This window comes from Pelophylax lessonae (genome assembly GCF_965119305.1).
Source record: "Pelophylax lessonae genome assembly, chromosome: 1".
NCBI classification, from domain to species: domain Eukaryota; kingdom Metazoa; phylum Chordata; class Amphibia; order Anura; family Ranidae; genus Pelophylax; species Pelophylax lessonae.
This window is the reverse complement of record NC_138768.1, coordinates 360,339,482-360,359,948: the sequence shown is the minus strand read 5'-3', so window position 1 is coordinate 360,359,948 and position 20,467 is coordinate 360,339,482. Positions and strand designations below refer to the sequence as shown.

Genomic DNA, 20,467 nt, shown 5'->3' with positions numbered 1-20,467 from the left:
CAGACCAGGGAAGGCACGTGAGGCGCGTCATCACTGGGTGCCAGGAAGAAGGCGGGGCCTGCATACAATAGGCCGAACCATGTACAAAGACACAGGATGGCCTTTGCGTGCCGGGGGGACAAAACAGCAAGGGAAAGGGGTGCAACAGCCATCCACGGCCCCCACAGTGGCCCACTATGATGGTTAATGCCAGATATAGCATTTGGATGTGGTCATTGGTCAGTTCCCCCCGTGCATCTTGTACTTACTAGGAATTACATTAAATATTGTCACATAAAACTTCGCCCGGGAAGCCAGTCCATATCACCTCAAGGGATTCCCCTGATAGTGTGTGAGGATCAAAGGATGCGATTCCTACACAAATCATCTCAGTATCCAAATTTTCTATATGGATAGCAATAGTAGTAATAGAGAGAGGTATATTGCTCCTCCCTAAAACATCACTTAAGTTACACATGCATAAAAATTACACTATTACATGACATATTGCAACACATCATTTTTCATCAGTAATTCAATAAAGGATTTCCATGATAATATAGGCAGAATGAATACAGGCAGAACATAGGGAGAGCGGAGATAGGTCCCAAGTCAAGACTTTCAAGGGTAGTATATGAGTCTAATTTTGTAGCGGACAATTCTCTTGTATCCCATTTTATCCCATGTTGCATTGGATACAGATAACTGGGTATGTGCTTAAACCTAAAAATGTTCCACAGGGGGAGGGGGGGGGGCTTTACAGAGACTCTTAAGATGGATATAACCTATATAATGGATGTAAATATAGATATCTCATAGTATGTATATACAGTGCTTTGCGAAAGTATTCGGCCCCCTTGAACTTTTCGACCTTTTGCCACATTTCAGGCTTCAAACATAAAGATATAAAACTGTAATTTTTTGTGAAGAATCAACAAGTGGGACACAATCATGAAGTGGAACGAAATTTATTGTATATTTCAAACTTTTTAACAAATAAAAAACTGAAAATTTGGCGTGCAAAATTATTCAGCCCCTTTTACTTTCAGTGCAGCAAACTCTCTCCAGAAGTTCAGTGAGGATCTCTGAATGATCCAATGTTGACCTAAATGACTAATGATGATAAATAGAATCCACCTGTATGTTATCAAGTCTCTGTATAAGTGCACCTGCACTGTGATAGTCTCAGAGGTCCGTTTAACCGGTTGCCGACCGCCGCACGACTATATACTGCGGCGGTCAGCCCCGGCCAGGCAGAGTGACGTATCGGTACGTCACTCGCCTGTCACTGACTTGCGAGCCTATCGCGGGCGGGCGCGCGCCCGCCGAGGCGCGCGCCCGCCGCGGCTCGTTCACAGGCAAGTCAGTGCGTGTGACCGGCGGACTCGATGTCCGCCAGTCACACTGCGATCGCTCCTGTGAAGGGAGAAAGACAGAGCAGCTTGTGTAAACAAGCTGCCTGTCAGTTCTCCCTGTGTAAAAGTAAAGATCTGTCCGTTCTACTATGTAGAACGGTTGATCTTTGCTTTTACACCAATAGGAATGTCCCTACACAGTAGAAAGCACGCCCCTAGGACACACTTAACCCCTCCCTGTCCAATAAAGTTAACCCCTTCCCTGCCAGTGTCATTTTTGCAGTAACAGTGCATATGTATAGCACTGATTACTGCAGTAATGTCACTGGTAACCCCAAAAGTGTCAAAAATGTCAGTCAAGGGTCCGATCTGTCCGCCGCAATGTCGCAGTACCGAAAAAAAAATCGCAGATCGCCGCCATTACGCGTTAAAAAAAAAAACACCAAAAATGACAAAAATCTTTCTCTTTGTTAGTAAACGCGATAACTTTTGCGCAAACCAATCAAAATACGCTTTTTGCGATTTTTTTTACCAAACATAGGTAGCATAAAACAAATTGGCCGAAAAATGTTAAAAAATTTTGATTTTTACTTTTTTTTTTGGGGAATTTCATATAAAAAAATGTGAAAAATATTGTTATTTTTGCAAAATTTACGCTCTTTTTTTTGTTTATAGCGCGTGATCAAAAAATCGCACAGGTGATCAAATACCACCAAAAGAAAGCTCTGTTTGTGGGAAAAAAAGGACGTCAAATTCATTTAGGTACAGCGTCGCACGACCGCGCAATTGTCCGTTAAAGTCACGCAGTAAAAAATCGCAAAAAAACCCCTGGTCCTTTAGCAGCCAAATCCTCCGGGGCTTAAGTGGTTAAAGCGCAGAGAGCATCATGAAGAACAAGGAACACACCAGGCAGGTCCAAGATACTGTTGTGGAGAAGTTTAAAGCCGGATTTAGATACAAAAAGATTTCCCAAGCTTTAAACATCCCAAGGAGCACTGTGCAATCGATAATATTGAAATGGAAGGAGTATCAGACCACTGCAAATCTACGAAGACCTGGCCGTCCCTCTAAACTTTCAGCTCATACAAGGAGAAGACTGATCGGAGATGCAGCCAAGAGGCCCATGATCACTCTAGATGAACTGAAGAGATCTACAGTTGAGGTGGGAGACTCTGTCCATAGGACAACAATCAGTCGTATACTGTACAAATCTGGCCTTTATGGAAGAGTGGCAAGAAGAAAGCCATTTCTTAAAGATATCCATAAAAAGTGTTGTTTAAAGTTTGCCACAAGCCACCTGGGAGACACACCAAACATGTGGAATAATGTGCTCTGGTCAGATGAAACCAAAATCGAACTTTTTGGCAACAATGCAAAACGTTATGTTTGGCGTAAAAGCAACACAGCTCATCACCCTGAACACACCATCCCCACTGTCAAACATGGTGGTGGCAGCATCATGGTTTGGGCCTGCTTTTCTTCAGCAGGGACAGGGAAGATGGATGGAGCCAAATACAGGACCATTCTGGCAGAAAACCTGATGGAGTCTGCAAAAGACCTGAGACTGGGATGGAGATTTGTCTTCCAACAAGACAATGATCCAAAACGTAAAGCAAAATCTACAATTGAATGGTTCACAAATAAACATATCCAGGTGTTAGAATGGCCAAGTCAAAGTCCAGACCTGAATCCAATCGAGAATCTGTGGAAAGAACTGAAAACTGCTGTTCACAAACGCTCTCCATCCAACCTCACTGAGCTCGAGCTGTTTTGCAAGGAGGAATGGGCAAAAATTTCAGTCTCTCGATGTGCAAAACTGATAGAGACATACCCCAAGCGACTTACAGCTGTAATCGCAGCAAAAGGTGGCGCTACAAACTATTAACTTAATGGGGCTGAATAATTTTGCACGCCCAATTTTTCAGTTTTTTATTTGTTAAAAAAGTTTGAAATATCCAATAAATTTCGTTCCACTTCATGATTGTGTCCCACTTGTTGTTGATTCTTCACAAAAAAAATACAGTTTTATATCTTTATGTTTGAAGCCTGAAATGTGGCAAAAGGTTAAAAAGTTCAAGGGGGCCGAATACTTTTGCAAAGGCACTGTACATGGTCCGAATACATAGAGAAATCCTCCTCTCCGACCAGGGTACGTTACCACTCCCCCAGGTACAGGTTGGCGTAGGCCGGGGCACAACAAGTGCCCATGGCCACGCCCTGTACATGGAGGTAGTGGGAACCTGCAAACAAAAACATATTGTCCCGAAGCACATATTCCAATGAAGATAGAATGAATTCGTTGTATGTCTTTTCTTTCCCATTATTTTGTGACAGAATGTGTCGGATTGTTGTCACACCCAAATCGTGGGGTATCGAGCTATATAAATCCTCGTCATCCATGGTAATGGGTAAAGTATTGGGTGTGACATGAACACCGTCTAACATCTGTAGAAGGTGAGCCGTATCACGCACAAAGGAAGACAGGGATAGAACGAAGGGTCTAAGATGTTCATCAATGACACGGCTCAAATTCTTGGAGATGCAGCCATTTCCCGAGATGATTGGCCTTCCGGGGGTTTTTTTTACGTTCTTATGCACCTTCGGAAGTGCGCAAAAAACAGGCATTTTGGGATATGTTGTGCGCACAAATTCCCACATTTGCTTCAAAATGATATTCCCATAGCAGGGCTCAAAATTTCAAGTCCTGTGCTACTAGCCAGGCCTTAAGAGTTACTTGCCACTTGTTGCCTCACCCAAACCCTACCCTGCTCAGCCCCTAAACACGCCCTCGTAAAATATCTCATAAAATTACACTGTTAAATGTTTTATTCAGAATTAAGTTACAAAATTAAATATTAACATTTACACCTCCCCCAGTACACCTGTTCTTTTAATGACCCCCTAGCACACCTTCAAACTCCCCTCTCCAGCACACTTAGGCCTCCAATCCCTCCCCCCTCCCAATCAAGAGCATTTATGCTTTTAATATTTCCCCAATCCATCATACATATGCCTCCAATTACACCCCCCAATCCACCATACTTATGCCTGCAATTCCACCCCCCCCCAATCTACCATACCTATGGCTCCAATCCCACTCCCTCCCCCCTAATCCATCATACCTATGCCTCCAATTTCACCCCCCACCCCAATCCAATATACCTATGCCTCCAATTCCAGCCCGTCCCGCAAATCCATCATACCTATTCCTCCATTTTCTCCCCTCCCGCCAAATCTATCGTACACATGCCTCTATTTTCACCCCACCTGCCAAATCCATCATACCTATGCCTCTATTTCCACCCCCTCCTCCCTCCACTCTGTCATACGGTATGATAGATTGGGGAGTGGCATTGAAGGCATATGTGTGATAGATTGGGGGTAGGGGGGTGGAATTGGAGGCATAGGAATGATGGATTTGGCGGGAGGGGGGTGGAATTGGAGGCATATGTATGATAGTTTGGGGGTAGGGGGGTGGAATTGGAGGCATAGGAATGATAGATTGGGGAGGGTGGAGCAGAATTGGAGGCATAGGTAAAATGGATGGGGGGGGGGGGGTGGAATTGGAGGCAAAGGTATGATTCAGACCTTTGCCTCCAATTAAACCCCCCCCAAAAAAAATTCAGCACATATATGTTCTCAATCCCCCCACTCCCCCCTTCTTCCTCACAGCACACTTCTTTATATATTTTACCAATGCCTCCACATCATGTTCACCGTTCTCCTGCAGCCACAGGGGGGGGGGGGGGAGGAGTCAGGCATCAGTGTACAGGGTGGACTGAGAAGGTTTGAGCCCGCCCACCCTCCTTGATTATGCAAGAAGAGTTAGGTGGAGAGGGTGGTCACAGGCATCCCTTGAAGCTGCGAGCCTGCGCGGGGCGGAACATGCATCAAGAGGTAAGTGGAAAGCGGCAGTCTTTTGTGGGGGACAGGGACGTGTATCAGGTGGGGGTGGAGTGGGGAGGTCCCAGGCGCCCAGTTAACTAAGTGTAATGCTCACGCTGCGAGCCTGTAAGGGGAGGGGACATTCAGGAGGCGGAAAGGGGTGGTCCCAGGTGCAGGAGGTGGAGAGGAGCTGTACTAAAGAATGCAGGCTGCGCTGTGAACGGCGGCAGGCACTGGGCTCTCACTATACATTCCCCCATACAGCACAGCCCTGTTCTTACTCGCCCCCTCCTTGTCATTCCACTCGCAAAATGCGAGCAGGCGAGTGGAATTTTTGAGGGCTGCCCATAGTATGCTGAATCGACCAGGGTGTAAAATTCCAAATAGGATTTATTCACAAACGACTGGTCGATACGTTTATACCATTCGGTGTCTTGAAGCAAATTCAAGCACATCATCTCATATTGACTGAAGAAAAAACTTCAGTTTTCGAAACATGTTGGGATTACTGTTTCCGAATCACCATCCACAGGCTCCACACATGCCCTTTTGTTGATTTGGTAACTGTATCATGGCACAGTTATTTGCAGTAATTTGGCTGATGTACTAGTCTGTATGTATGCTTTCATAGGACCTGGAGTAATTCATATACCCAGTCCCTTTCATGTGATTTTGAATTATTGTGTATGATATGAAATAAACTTTTTGAATTTTTACTCTAAAACCTTTTTTCATTTTGTGCATGCTGTAATAAACCCCAATTGGGGACCGATGTTGTCCTTTGCTATACAGCTTTACATAAAGGGTCTAGGAGTGAGCAGCTACAGGGGAATGTGTGAGAATCCAAAGCAGAGCAGTTGCTGGGAAAGATTCACTTATGTGAGTGAGTAAAGTGTGTGCTGGAGTGCATTCATTGAGGATAATCCAAGGAAATGCATTTCTCTGAGACTGGCCAATCGGAGTCCTGCCGACTAGATATTTAGGCTGCAAAATGTATATCTGAGCAATTTTCAGGACTGAAGGCAGAATATGCATCTGAGAAAGTGAAAGTGCCACTTGGCTTTATAACCATGTATGATAAATTTTAAAGCAAAACCTATTTCTCTTACGTCCTCCGACAGTCGCCGCCTCTCCATATTCGTCACTATGGGGTTATTGACCTTTGCTCCGTAGGAGTAGCTAGGCAACAGAATATGTCAATATTAAAGCTTTTAGCATATCCCACCCCCAGGGGGTGGTCCCCTCAGTCAATACCCTCCTGCTTCCTGTATCCATACCTCAGTTTCATTATCTAGCTTTCAGGAGTTAGCTGGCTGTTTCTGTGCTGGGGCATTTTGTCTCAGCCTTTATCTTCTTTTTGATTTTATTTGAGTTTTTTTCTCTCTCTTTACTTAGCTGTTACTTTTGTCAGCATTAGTTAGTTCTTCTGATGAAGAGGATCATGCGGGCTGGGTCTCGGACTTACCCCCCTGGTCGCAGGTTGTGGGTCAGTGGTTTCCCAGCCTGCCATCAAGCGTTCAGTCAGGTATTTTTCCTGGCATATGTGAACGACCCATCCCTGTTCGCTGCAGGGATGCTGTGGTGAGGTGGCTACCTCACTGGACGCCATGCGGTTTCGCACCACAGTTCTACTGCGTCCTGGCTGCGACTCCCTGTCCCATGTGCAGTGGCTTGATCGCCTGTGCGGGTTCCCCACGCCATTCAGAAGGTAAGTGTACTCTGTGTGGGGACCTGTCTGTTTAGTGGGTGTCAGTCTGGGACTGTGTAACCCTGCATGTCTGTTCACACTATTGGGCTCCCTGTCTGGATGCTGCTGTGGGCTGCAAGGAGGGGGCTGTTATACACTGTTCTGTGTTACAAACTGTGTGATTCTCTGTGTGACATGCTGTATGTTGTAGGGCATGCTGTGGTACATGTTTTGTGCAACATGCGGCGGCTGCTGCTGCGGTCCGCCATTTTATTAATAGCTGCAGGCATATGAGGGCTTTTTCTGTATGCTGGGGGCGGCGTTTTTGGCGCCAAGCGCCGCCATTTTGACGGCGATCGCTCCGGCCTCATGTTAGCACTGCATTTACTTCCCCGGCGGCCATTTTTTGTAGCCTTCCATAGGCTTTATAGGAGCGGCTTCTATTGCATCACTTCCTTTTCCCTGGGCACACCGATTGATACAGCAGCAGCAGTGATCTCTCCAGGTTTTTACCCTCTTTATTCCTGTATTCCTTGCCTGAGTTTGTAATTTTCCCTGTGGGGGTCGGCTTGTGCTGGTGTGTGTGAGCGGTGGGCTGCGCTCGCCGCGCTTTTAAAGGGGCGGTTACCCTTTTTTTCTCCTGCACTCTTCTGGGGGCATGGATTCTCAGGAAAGCAAATTTCCTCCCACTTTGCTGGGAGGCCAAGGGGCTGCTGCTGTTCCCCCTGAGGGGGGCGATTTGGCCACCATTGTGGCTAACCTGGCTGCTCAGGTACAGATGCTTGTGGCTGCTCAATCCACTAAACGGCCCAGAGTTTCAATCTCCTCTGATTCAGAGGGCGATGGTGATGGGGCTGCTATGGCTGGGGTCCCCTTATCGGGGTCCCGTTTGTCCCTGGACTTTGCAGGGTCGGAAGGGGAGGCAGAGGTTGAAGGGGTTGATGATTCTCCCCCTGGCTCGTCTGAAGAGCTTGCAATCATGGATGAATTGGTTGCTTCTATCAAACAAACGCTGCATTTGCAGGATGAACCATGTCCTCCTGCTGTCCTGGCCTCTTATGGGACGCAGCGGAGACGCAAAATGTCGCAGGTTTTCCCTTGCACTGAGGATTTTCAGAGCACTGTTAGTGAACAATGGCGCAATCTAAAAAAAAGCCTTTTGCTGTGCCCGGTAGGTTTAAGCTGCATTATCCTTTCACGCCTGCCACTGACGAACGCTGGTGTGTACCACCTCCGGTGGATCACGCGGTGGCGGTTTTGAATAAATCCACTGCAATTCCAGCAGAGGATACCCCGGTGTTCCGGGACCCTACGGACAGGAGGCTGGAGTCTCTTGCCCGCCATACTTACTCGGTTACCGGTTCCATGCTATAAGTTATTTTTGCTTCCCTTATGGCAGCTCAGGCTGTCGCGGATTGGACGCAGGTGCTCAGGCGCGTCCTGGTGGCTGATTCTGCCCCGCCGACGACGTTGGCTATGGTGGATCAGATTCATCAGGGTGTCATGTATTTGTGTGATGCGGAATTAGATGTAATTCCTTTGGCTGCACGTGTGCACAGCGTGGCGGTGTTGACACGCCGTTTGATTTGGCTGAAATGTTGGTCTGTGGACCAATCTTCTCGCAAAACTTTATCTAATTTGCCGTATACGGGATCTCGCCTTTTTGGGCGACTCCCTGGATTCACTGATGAAGGGTATTTCTGGGGGTAAGAGCACTCTTTTGCCCCAGACTCACAAGTCTAAGTTTGTTCGTGGTAAGAAGAATACCTCGTTTAGACCCTCTCAGGGGTCCTTTCGTGCCTTTCCGTCGCACTATAAGGGCAAGCCCTTCAAAGGACAAGGCTCCCAGAAAAAGCCGTGGGCAGGTAAGCAGAAGTCCGGTCAGTCCGGGTCCGCTGCCCATAACAATGCGGCCTGAAGGGACGCCCTCACCCAGTTCTGGGGTGGGGGGACGTTTGCTCGGTTTTCTTCAACCCTGGCTGGCCCGCGTTCGGGACAGGTGGGTTCAGGAGATCGTTCGGTCCGGGTACAAGATCGAGTTCCTATCTCGGCCGGCGAACAGGTTTTTTCCCTCAAACCTTCAGCTGTCTCCGGAGCGTTTGCGGGATCTGCATCTGGCGGTGCAGGACCTGCGGGCTCAGGGAGTGGTGGTTCCGGTGCCTCATCGGGACAGATTTCGGGGGTTTTATTCAAATCTGTTCACTGTGCCCAGAAAGGAGGGCAAGGTACGTCCAATTCTGGACTTAAAAGCTCTGAACCGCTTTGTGCGGGTTCGCAAGTTCCGCATGGAATCCCTGCACTCGGTGGTGGCTGCTCTAGTTCCGGGAGAATTCATGGCCTCCATCGACTTGAAGGATGCGTACCTACACATCCCCATTTTCGAGGGTCACCAGAGGTACCTTCGATTCGCCATTGCGGAGGATCATTACCAATTCGTGGCGTTACCCTTCGGTCTCGCTTCGGCTCCGCGGGTTTTCGCCAAGGTGCTTGCACCGGTTCTGGCCTTACTGAGAGCCCAGGGTATCTCAATCCTGGGGTATCTGGATGACATTCTGGTTCGGTCTGCAACCAGTCAGGGTCTGGTGAAGGACCTGTCCGTCACGATGCAGACTCTGCAGGAGTTTGGTTGGACGATAAACTTCCCAAAATCGACGCTGTGCCGTCGGTTCGTCTTCCCTATCTGGGAATGATCCTGGACTCTGTTCAGGCGAAAGTTTTCCTACCGGAAGACAAGCTCAAGACACTTCAGGACGAAGTCAGGTCCCTTTGGGACGCTCCGTGCTCATCCCTCCAGACGGGCATGAGGTGTTTAGGTTTGATGGTCTTGGCCTTCGAGGCGATTCCCTTTGCCCAGTTTCACACGAGGGGTCTCCAGGCGGAGATCCTGTCCAGGTGGGACGGGCGACCACAATCTCTGGATCTTCAGATCTCGTTGAGTCCTCGCACCAGAAGGGATCTTCTGTGGTGGCTGCAGTCCCCGGCGGTGTCGGGGGCAAGTCTTTTCGTCCGTTTTCATGGACGGTGATCACCACGGATGCCAGCCTGTCGGGCTGGGGTGGTGTTCTGGGCGTTCTGCCCGCCCAGGGTACTTGGTCGGAGGGGGAGTCCTCCCTTCCGATCAACATTCTGGAATTGCGGGTGATAAATCTCTGCCTTTGACGTTGGACGGACAAGCTTCAGGGTCGTCCGGTTCGGGTGCAGACGGACAATGCCACAGCGGTGGCCTACATCAATCACCAAGGGGGCACCAGGAGTGCCCGAGCGGCTCGGGTAGTGGCCGACATTCTGTCTTGGGCCGAGACGCACGTCCCAGCGATAACGGCAGTTCACATTCCGGGGGTGGAGAACTGGCAGGCGGATTATCTGAGCCGCCAGACTCTGGACCAGGGGGAATGGTCGCTCCACCCGGATGTCTTCCAGATGTTGTGCGCGAAGTGGGGTCTTCCGGATGTGGACCTGTTCGCGTCTCGTCTGAACAACAAGGTGGGAAGGTTCGTGGCAAGGACGTGCGATCCTCGGGCAGACGCGTCAGACGCGTTAGTGGCTCCGTGGCATCAGTATTGACTGATGTATGCATTCCCACCAATTCAGTTGCTATCCCGGTTCCTTCGCAGCTTGTCCTCGGAACCAAAAACGGTGATCCTGGTGGCACCGGACTGGCCCCGCCGGTCTTGGTACGCAGACCTCGTGAATCTGGCGGTCGACGCTCCGTGGCGTCTGCCTCTTCGAGAAGACCTTCTGTCTCAAGGACTGATATTCCATCCTGCTTTACAGTCGCTGGCTTTGACGGCCTGGCTGTTGAAACCAAGGTCCTGAAGGATAGGGGTCTCTCCCCGGAGGTCGTTCATACTTTGATCAATGCTAGAAAGGCCTCTTCGGGGAAGATATACTACCGTACTTGGAAGGCCTATTTTGCCTGGTGTGAGTCCAGGGGGTTTTCCCCTCGCTCATACTCGGTGTCTAGGGTGTTGTCTTTCCTTCAAGCGGGTGTGGACCAGCGTTTGGCGTTAGCCACGATTAAGGGTCAGATTTCTGCGCTGGCTGTTCTTTTTCAACGCCCTGTGGCGTCTAATTCTCTGGTTGGCACTTTTGTTCAAGGGGTGCGACACCTAGTCCCTCCTCGGAGGGAGCCTTTGCCTCCGTGGGACTTGAACCTCGTTCTGTCCGTGTTACAACATGCTCCTTTTGAAAAGATCAGGGAGATCTCGTTGCCTCTGTTGTCCAAGAAGGTCGCCTTTTTGGTGGCGATCACTTCGGCTCTGGCAGCTTTGTCCTGCAGGTCTCCGTATCTGGTGCTCCACTTGGATAAGGTGGTCTTGCGACCTAATCCTTCTTTTCTGCCGAAAAGGATCTCGGAGTTTCACCTCAATGAGGACATTGTCTTGCCTTCACTTTGCGCGAAGCCTAAGCATCCGGAGGAGGTGGCCTTACATTCCTTGGATGATGTTCGGGCGATCAGGGTTTACCTGTCGGCGACTAAGTCTTTTCGCAAGACGGATTCCCTCCTTGTCCTTCCTGAGGGGCCTTGGAAGGGCTTGGCGGCGTCGGCTTCTACCATCGCCAAATGGATCAGACAGACCATTGAACAGGCATATGCTCTGAAGGGAAAAGTTCCCCCTATGCCTGTGAAGGCGCACTCTACAAGATCTCGGAGTACGTCTTGGGCCTGTCATCATCAGGCTTCTGTGGCCCAGGTGTGTAAGGCGGCGACTTGGTCGTCCGTTCACACCTTCTCAAAGTTCTACAAAGTGGATGTTCAGGCATCGGCAGATGCTTCCTTTGGCCGCAAGGTTCTTAGTGCGGCAGTACCTTTTTGGGCCCTTGGCTGTTTAAGATGTTTTTTATCCCTAGGTTATTTGTTCTTCCTGGGTTGTTGCTCCTGTTGAGCAAAACTTTATTTTTGTGTTGCCCAGTTGGTTTCCTTCCTTTGGTAAGGTTCCTTTCTCTGATGTGGGTCCTGCGTTGCCTTGGGCGCGGCTGCATTTCCCACCCCTCATGTTTTGCACTGCTTTGGGACGTCCCCATAGTGACGAATATGGAGAGGCGGCGACTGTCGGAGGACGTAAGAAAAAACGGAATTTTTGTAAAATCTTACCTGTAAAATTCCTTTCTCTGAGTCCTCCAACAGTCGCCGCCCCGCCCCTCTTTTGGGGTTTGTTTGTGTACTCTACTGCTATTCTACTGAAACTGAGGTATGGATACAGGAAGCAGGAGGGTATTGACTGAGGGGACCACCCCCTGGGGGTGGGATATGCTAAAAGCTTTAATATTAACATATTCTGTTGCCTAGCTACTCCTACGGAGCAAAGGTCAATAACCCCATAGTGTTGAATATGGAGAGGCGGCGACTGTCTGAGGACTTTAGAGAAAGGAATTTTACAGGTAAGATTTTACAAAAATTCAGTTTTTTTTCTTTTATTATTTTTGTTCCTGTGTGAACTACAATCAACAGCCAGACTGGGCGATGCACTGGATATCCGAGATTCTTAGATTCCCAGTCTGGCCTGCGAGCGCGACCCAAGTATTAGCTCTGCGCTAGGTTGGCCGTGACATAGCCCCACTGGACGGGGGCTGACCAGTGAGTTAAACACCTCAGGAGGTCGCATAGCCCTGGTCACGACAGCAGTCACGACCAGTGTCGCAGCGTACCTCAGGCCGCAGCACCTCCATTCCAAGATAGTGCAGTGGACTGCTGGGAGTGGTGCCCACCTGGAGACCGTGGTATGGGGAGTAGTGTCCCCCCTCCTTTCCTGCGGAATTACTGGGGTGGTCACGGCCCCCCTGGGGATGGTGGGCCCCTCCTGTTTCCTTCCTCCTTGTGTTTTCCCCATTCTACTTCGCGGGGTTCCCCCCTGAGTAGGTGTCGTCATCTGTCCCCTGTTACCCCCCTGGCCCCTTTTTGGGGCACGGGTAAAACTGGGTAGGGGGTAGGTTAAATTGGGTAGGTTATGGTGCTGAGCTGGAGGAGTGGTGGGTGATGCCGCTGTCGGCCCCCATACCTGGGTTCTGCGGGGGGGGGGGGGGGGTTTGGTCCCATGCAGTGCCGTGTAGTGTCGCCTTTTTGCCGTGGATTCTGTATTCCCAGCATCGACGGCCATGTTTGTGTAGTCCAGTGGCCATGTTTTTGGGTTCCCCATAGAGTTTCAATGGCTGCCATTTTCCTGTAGTCACTGGTAGCCTAAGTAGATATGGGTCCTGCAAAGGAATCGCCCCCTCCTTCACCTGTATCCTCTGCTTCCTCAGATTCTGAGGTGGATTTGGCCGCTGCGGACGAGAGTCAGCCCACTGGGTCTGCGTCCACGCACGCTGAGTGCTCTAGTAGGAAAGGATGAGTCCTCCTCCTCCGCAGCCGCGCATGGAAAAGCGCTGGCGGAGGCTCGAATTGTTTCAGTGCGGGTAACTTTATAGTTGCAGGACTCGGCTGAGTCAGTGACACCTGTGCAGTTTGGCACCCGCAAATCTGAGTCCCTTCTTTTCGGCTCACAAGTGGCCCTTTCCTCCGTGTGGATCGCAGGAAAAGGGCTCGAGATCCACCTGTAAATTTGCAGGTGGCTTCTAAAGACCCTGGAATGGTAAGTCCAAAGCGGGCACTTCTGGTTCTGCAGACGAGCCTTCCCCAGCCTGAAGGGGCGCCCTCACCCTTGTTTTGGGGTGGGGTGATGTCTTTCATAAAGCCCACTGATCTGAAGAATTGAAGCTGTGTCTATCAGTGAACCTCAGAGAAAAGAATTTTCTCTGTCGCTCATTGACAGACGTAGTCTTCTTGATTCACATCAATTGGGTTATGTTGTCTCCGCAGGAGTAGGACTAGGCAGAAAGAAAAAACGTTCTGGCTCCACCCTAGGGGCAGTCCCAGAGGGTATATCCTCCCTCTCTCTGCTACAAGGAATCGTTTTTTTTCTGTCTAGTCAGGAGTGAAAACGACAGACTCGTTTCGCAAGACGGATTCACTTTTTGTGATCCCGGATGGACCCAAAAAGGGGTTGCCTGCATCTGCTGCGACTATTTCCAAATGGATCAGACAGACGGTGGTACAGGCTTATTCTATTAAGGGTCGGGAGCCCCCGTTCCCTGTTAAGGCGCACTCCACTCGGGCACTTAGTGCGTCATGGGCCTTTCGCCATCAGGCGTCAGTGGTCCAGGTGTGCAAGGCGGCTACCTGGTCGTCGGTGCATACCTTTACAAAACATTATATAGTTGATGTAATGGCATCGTCTGATGCCTCGTTTGGCCGCAAGGTTTTGCAGGCCACCATTGGAGGAGACCAGTGGTCTACCTCGAGGGTTTTTTTCCGTTGGAATTTTTATTTGAGTCTCATTCTTTGCTTATAATGAGCCTTTAAAACTTCTAGTTGGCACCGGTTGGGCTTTCTAGATTGGATTTTGATTTCTGTCAATCCCACCCCTCATTTGTGGCAATGCTTCTGGATGTCCCAATTGATGTGAATCAAGAAGACTACGTCTGTCAATGAGCGACAGAGAAAATCGGATTTTTGTAAGATCTTACCGTAAAATCCTTTTCTCTTAGCTCATTGACAGACGTAGTACCCGCCCCTCTATCATTGAGTTGGGTTGGGTTAAATTCTCTGTTGCTGCTTTATAACAGAACTGATTCCTTGTAGCAGAGAGAGGGAGGATATACCCTCTGGGACTGCCCCTAGGGTGGAGCCAGAACGTTTTTTCTTTCTGCCTAGTCCTACTCCTGCGGAGACAACATAACCCAATTGATGTGAATCAAGAAGACTACGTCTGTCAATGAGCTAAGAGAAAAGGATTTTACGGTAAGATCTTACAAAAATCCGATTTTACGGTAAGACAAAAATCCCCATTTTTTTCTTGTTATTTCCACATTATCTGCACTTGCAATGGTGCAGGTCATCAAACGTAACCAGTAATTACTCTGGGTGAGAGAGAAATTCTATACCAATGCCTACTTTTTATCTGTTAATATGCAAGAGGATTCTGTGACAAGTCTCTCCTGTATTCAAATAGAACCATAGGATGTATATATGTATTTATATCAAATAAAGGCTTAGTAAGTGATGGTCTCATTATTTTATGTTACGTAGGCATTTGCTGAAGCTGCCAGCAAAACATCTGATGTCTTTAAGAAAGACCAGGCTCCCTTTGTAGTAAAAAATTCCCTGGGTCTTCCAGTTTGTGTTACCCCCAGTGATTCATTTACTCCCTTAAATGATGACCATGGATTGAAGAGTCTAGAATTGGAAAATGAGCAGTGTCTTAATTTGGATTATGTCCGTACAAAGAGCCAGACTGATCAGTTCTCTGCCATGACGAACCTCAGCAGCAAACTTTTCTACATCCAACTCGGTAAGCTAGATCCAGCAGGTATTGAAATACTGGCAAGGTGCTATGAATTGCTATACCATCAAATTTATTTGCATAGGACTAAAGCATTCGAAATAAATAGACTGGAATTTACTAAGACTGGAACAGGCAGCATGTGGAGCAGTTCTGCATGAAAACCAATTGGCTTCAAGCATCCATTTTCAAAGCTTAAAGTAGAACTAAAGACCAAACTTATTTTTAATTTTGGGTATAGTAAGGGAGGCTTATAACCCCTTTCAGTCTCTTTTTCTGCTATCCCATTGGGGCGTCACCCAAACAGGAAGTGAGAGGAAATCCCTCCAAAGTGAGGAAATACCTAATTGTCACCAGAACTAGTATCCCTATTGGAAGATTTCCCCCTTTTATTTCTGCCCTGGGGATAACCTAAAATGTGTGATTTTTCTTTTACTTTTGGTGGTGATAACCGTAAACAGGACAGATAGAGAATGTGAATCCCCTAATGGGGGCACAGACCGTGATAAAAACCTGATAGTTGAACTAATCCATCTTCCCTTTCCCTTTAGTTATAGTAGCTGTACATAGTAACCAATCCGCTTGTTCAGTTATACTTTAACTGAACAAGCTGAGGCTAGAAGTTGATTGGTTACTATGCACAGCTACTCCAGATTCTGTCTGCTCCAGTTGCAGTAAATTCCCCCATATTATCTATAATATGTGTGATAAAGTATTTTTCTTTTGTGCTAGTTCCTCAAAATCATTCTTCTACTGAGAAGATTCCCTTAACTAAAGTGGGTCGAAGTATTTACAGTGTGCGACATTCGGATTCTGGTGTGGAGCGATATATTGTTTGCCAGATTGATACTGTGGAAGGAGCCAAATGCATAACAATAAGGTCCCCGTTGCAGGTGTGTATTGTGCACTTATTATAGTATTTTAAAAAATACTAACACATATATTAGATTGATTTTTAATTATTATCCTAAAATGGAAAAATTATGTCTATACCTTGGTTAGAAGAGCTTTTTACAAAACAAAATCCTAACTAAAGCAGCCTTAAAAAAAACAGCCTTACCATTATTTGTTTGCTGCAACTAGTTTTGAGTAGGGACACCATTAATATTCTCAGGTTAACTGCTACAGAACTAGTATGCAGAGTCAGGGAGTTGTTTCCACCAGTCTTCACACATAGTTGATTTTGTTTACTGTATAACAGGGCTTCTTTAAAGTAGTTGTAAAGGCTGAAATATATATTTTTTAATAACAAATCCGTTATACTTCCCTGTAGGGATGCATCGAATGTTCGGCAACCGAAAATTATTCGGCCGAAAATAGCAAAAAAAGCACTTTCGGTGTTCAGCCGAATAAGTAAAAAGGCCGAATAAATTTGTGCCGAACAATAGGGCTGAACGATAGTCGATATGATATCGACTATCGTTCTGTGGCCGTAGGCGATATTCATATCGCCGAGGTCACGATATTTACATAGGCAGGGGGAAGGGGCTCGGAGGAGGACAGGAGGACTCACAGACTTCCGTGTTAGGCAGGGGAAGCCGGGACACTTCAGCGGTGAGCATACATACATTACTCACTCGTGCACTGCAGCCCGCCCCACACATTCAGTGAGTCTTACTCTCCTCCCTGGTTTTTTCAATGGCACATTCAGGGAGCCAATCACGCCGTGATTAGCTGCACAGCGAACCAATCACGTGTGCCTGCACACCTGATTGGTTCCGCTGGGCCGCTACTCACGGCGTGATTGGCTTCCTGAATGTGCCATTGAAAAAACTAGGGAGGAGAGTAATGCCCCATACACACGTGCAGATTATCTGCAGACTTTTGTCTGCAGACTTACCAAAACCATATAATATGAGGTCAAACCTAAACACTTTCAATTTGTATGCAATCCGGCAGGCCCTATCACTACATAGAAAAGGTAAGTCTGCAGACAAAAGTCTGCAGATAATCTGCACGTGTGTATGGGGCTTAAGACTCACTGAATGTGTGGGGCGGGCTGCAGTGCACGAGTGAGTAATGTATGTATGCGGCTGTGCTCCTTTCCAGGCTCCTACTAGTCCACCTCCAGCCTCCTACTACCACCACTATGAGAGACTGTCTGTCACTGTATAATCTGATCGAGTCCACACTGACACTGACTGACTGTCACTGAGTAATTGATGTTACCATATTAACCCTGACCTGCCCAGTGCCCTGTATCTGCAATTAAAATTTACAAGGCTGCCTGCATGCTTCCTGATTTCCATTCCCAGCATCCTTCCCAATCCCTACAGTGTCACTAACATTAACCCTATGGTACAAGGCTGCAGTGTGCACTGAATCCCATTCCCTACAGTAACATTTAGGGAGAGAGAGACATGAGAGGACAAGAGAGAGAGAGAGAGACATGAGAGGACAAGAGAGAGAAAGTGAGAGGACAAGAGAGAGAGACACGAGAGGACAAGAGAGAGGACAAAAAATTGGCAAAATAAATGGAAAAAATGCGAAACCCCGCGTTCGGTATTCGGCCTTCGGCCAAGCATTTCATTATTATTCGGCTTCGGCCAAGAATTTCATTTCGGTGCATCCCTACTTCCCTGCTCTGTGCAATGGTATTGCACAGTGTGGCCCCAAACCCCCTCTTTTGCAGTCCTCTGCTGGCGCGATTGCCACCTCCTCTTCTCCATGCACCTCCACAGGAAACCACTTCCTATGGAGACGCATGTGCAGGCTCACTCCTGAGCCACGCTGCGTGCATCTGTAGATACACGCAGCAAGACTCAGCCCCACTCTCTGCTTACAGGATTTGATTGACAGCAACGTGAGCCAATGGCTCTTGCTACTGCCTCTCTCTCCTGTGAATGCAGGGAGAGAGGAAAGAGCTGCTGCGGACAGGCAAAGCGCTGGATTGAATGAGATCTCAGATAAAATTGTGGGGGGTGGGAGAGCATACAAATATTTGGGCATTTTATACACTAAAGCAAGGAATGCATTTACAACCACTTTAAGAATCCGAAATGTCCTCTTAACCAATCCTTATAGTTGTTTCCAAGTGAAAATAAAATCAGTGTTTATAAGGTGTTTTGTAGCTTGAAGCTGAAAAATGCTCAACAAAAAATTTTATGGTTTTCAATTGTGCCTGTTCCCACCTGAGCGTAGTGTTTCCTGAAGCTTGTAGTTCAAAAAAGTACATGAATCTGAAGCTTGAAACGTCGTCGGCCAAATTAGACTTCAATGGAAGTGTCTGAAAAAGGAGCGACATTGCATGATGTTGCACTTTTTTTTCCCTTGTGACTAGCTTTCCATTGGCTAAATTGCTAATTTGCTAAAAGAAAACCCCCCAGAATCCTGTACACATACTCCAAAAAAAAAAAAAGCTTGCAAAACAACTAAAGACGCTCAGCTCATGTTTGAATGCAGCCTAAATATAATGGTTGTCAATTTGAGTTTTGAAGTACATACGTGTCTTTCCCAGCACTGCAATCTTGAACTATTCAGTCTACTTATATTTTTGTCTTTGACTTTGTAGATTAGAAATCATTTTTCTATTGCATTTCAAGTTTATCATGAAGATACATGTCTTGGGATTGCTGAACCAGAAGCCGATTTTAACATCCCTTTGTCATCTTATAGGTAACCCTAAATTAGACTTTTTACATTTGTTTATAATGTATTTATAACGTATTTTACATTTGTTTATGGCCATGTATTCATTTGAATAATGCTTAGCGGTTCCTTGGTACCTTTAGGTTTTTTGTGACCATGTCTTTGCTAGGCGCTGGATTACTGTAGCTGTTAATCTTCATTGTCAGATGAGACTTTTGGACAAACCTTTAGAACAATTACCTCAGTCTGGCTGTTTATGTTGTCCTAAATGGGCATATGGGATAAAAAAAAAAACTTAAGTCTGCTCCTCATTTTGTGTTCACTTTTGTCATATATTTGTGTGGCCAAATGGAACACAGCAACAAAGAGCATAGCAACAAGTCGGATTTTCATGTTTTCAGTTGAGTGTGTGAGGGTAAAAAGGGAGAATTTCAGTTACTGTGGGCATGAGGAACTGTTTTATCTCCAAGACTTTTGGTGAAACATAGCTGCATTTATTGTAATCAGCTCCTAGGAATATAGATTAGATTTTCACTTGCTTGGTTTGCCATATTTTTCTTCTATTCATTTTTGAAGGCTTCAGAATAGGGAATTTTGCATTCCTAGTCCACATAATGAAATATTTCTTGGTTAACTGTATAACACAGTAAAACCTGACAGGTTTTCTGGACCCTAAGAGAGAATTGGTGAGGAGGGAGGAGAGCTCCAGCACATAGCCAGTGTACGGTGAGGAAGAGGTGTGTCCCCTCCCTCCAATCGGGGCTCAGAGCTCTCCCCCAATGAGCTCTGCAGTGTGGGATCTAACCCCCCCAGTTTTCATAACTGTGAGATGCTGTGTAAAATATATGTTGAAGAAGGCTGTAGAGAAGAGAGGGTTGCAGATTACAGGTTATGTATCTGTACATCACTTGAGGGCTTGTCACTTCACTGGCTGTATGTAAGGCCCTTTTATATGAAGGGTCTGATCAGGTAAGCTTGTCAGTTTTTTTAGGTGCACCTGATTGAACAGCCTATTCACCCCTATGGACCAGCAGGTGTAAACTGACTTGTGTCTGTTTAGACCTGCCTAACTCATATCCGGTCCACAAAAATAAAAAAAAATACGGAATGAGATCCGTCCCCTTCCATCTAGGCGAATCAGATCGGAGGGCAGTCAGGTGTAAATTGATAGCAGAATCTGTTTACACTCAGCCACCCATAGACCACACCAGGATCTGCAGAAACTGAGCTGACACAGACCTGCCATCCAACCGCTCTGCTCTGATCAGCAGGTGTCATTTGTTTAAGTATATAACTTTTTTTTTTAACAAAAAAGTATATCACTTTTATCTGTATTCACGGTTTGAATGATTGAATTGTCTGTTTAACTATGTTGAAATATGACTGTAGATAGATACATTTATAGATAGATACATTCTAAGACAAAAATATGGTATCCTTCACTATCACCTTTAGGCTCCTTTCACACTATCCGTCCGTCGGACGGACTCTGTTTATCTCAGCGGGGGATCGATCCGCCGATCAGGAGGATGACAGCTGTTCGCGCTGTGTGTGGAGACACAGCTGTCAGTTCCCCATACATCTCTATGGGGGAATCGGATGGGAATGGACAGTCGGTCCGTTCTCATCCGATCCGCTGGACGGATGGAAAA

At 47.2% G+C, this 20,467-nt stretch overlaps 1 protein-coding gene across 1 annotated transcript in view; it reads left to right on the top strand.

Annotated features, from left to right (window-relative positions):
• Positions 1–20,467, top strand: part of VPS13A (vacuolar protein sorting 13 homolog A) — a 427,491-nt gene that overhangs the window by 260,578 nt on the left and 146,446 nt on the right. The window contains exons 44-46 of the mRNA XM_082266808.1: positions 14,975–15,236; positions 15,960–16,120; positions 18,739–18,842. Of these exons, the coding sequence (XP_082122934.1) occupies positions 14,975–15,236; positions 15,960–16,120; positions 18,739–18,842 (527 nt within the window). The remainder of the gene's footprint in view (positions 1–14,974; positions 15,237–15,959; positions 16,121–18,738; positions 18,843–20,467) is intronic.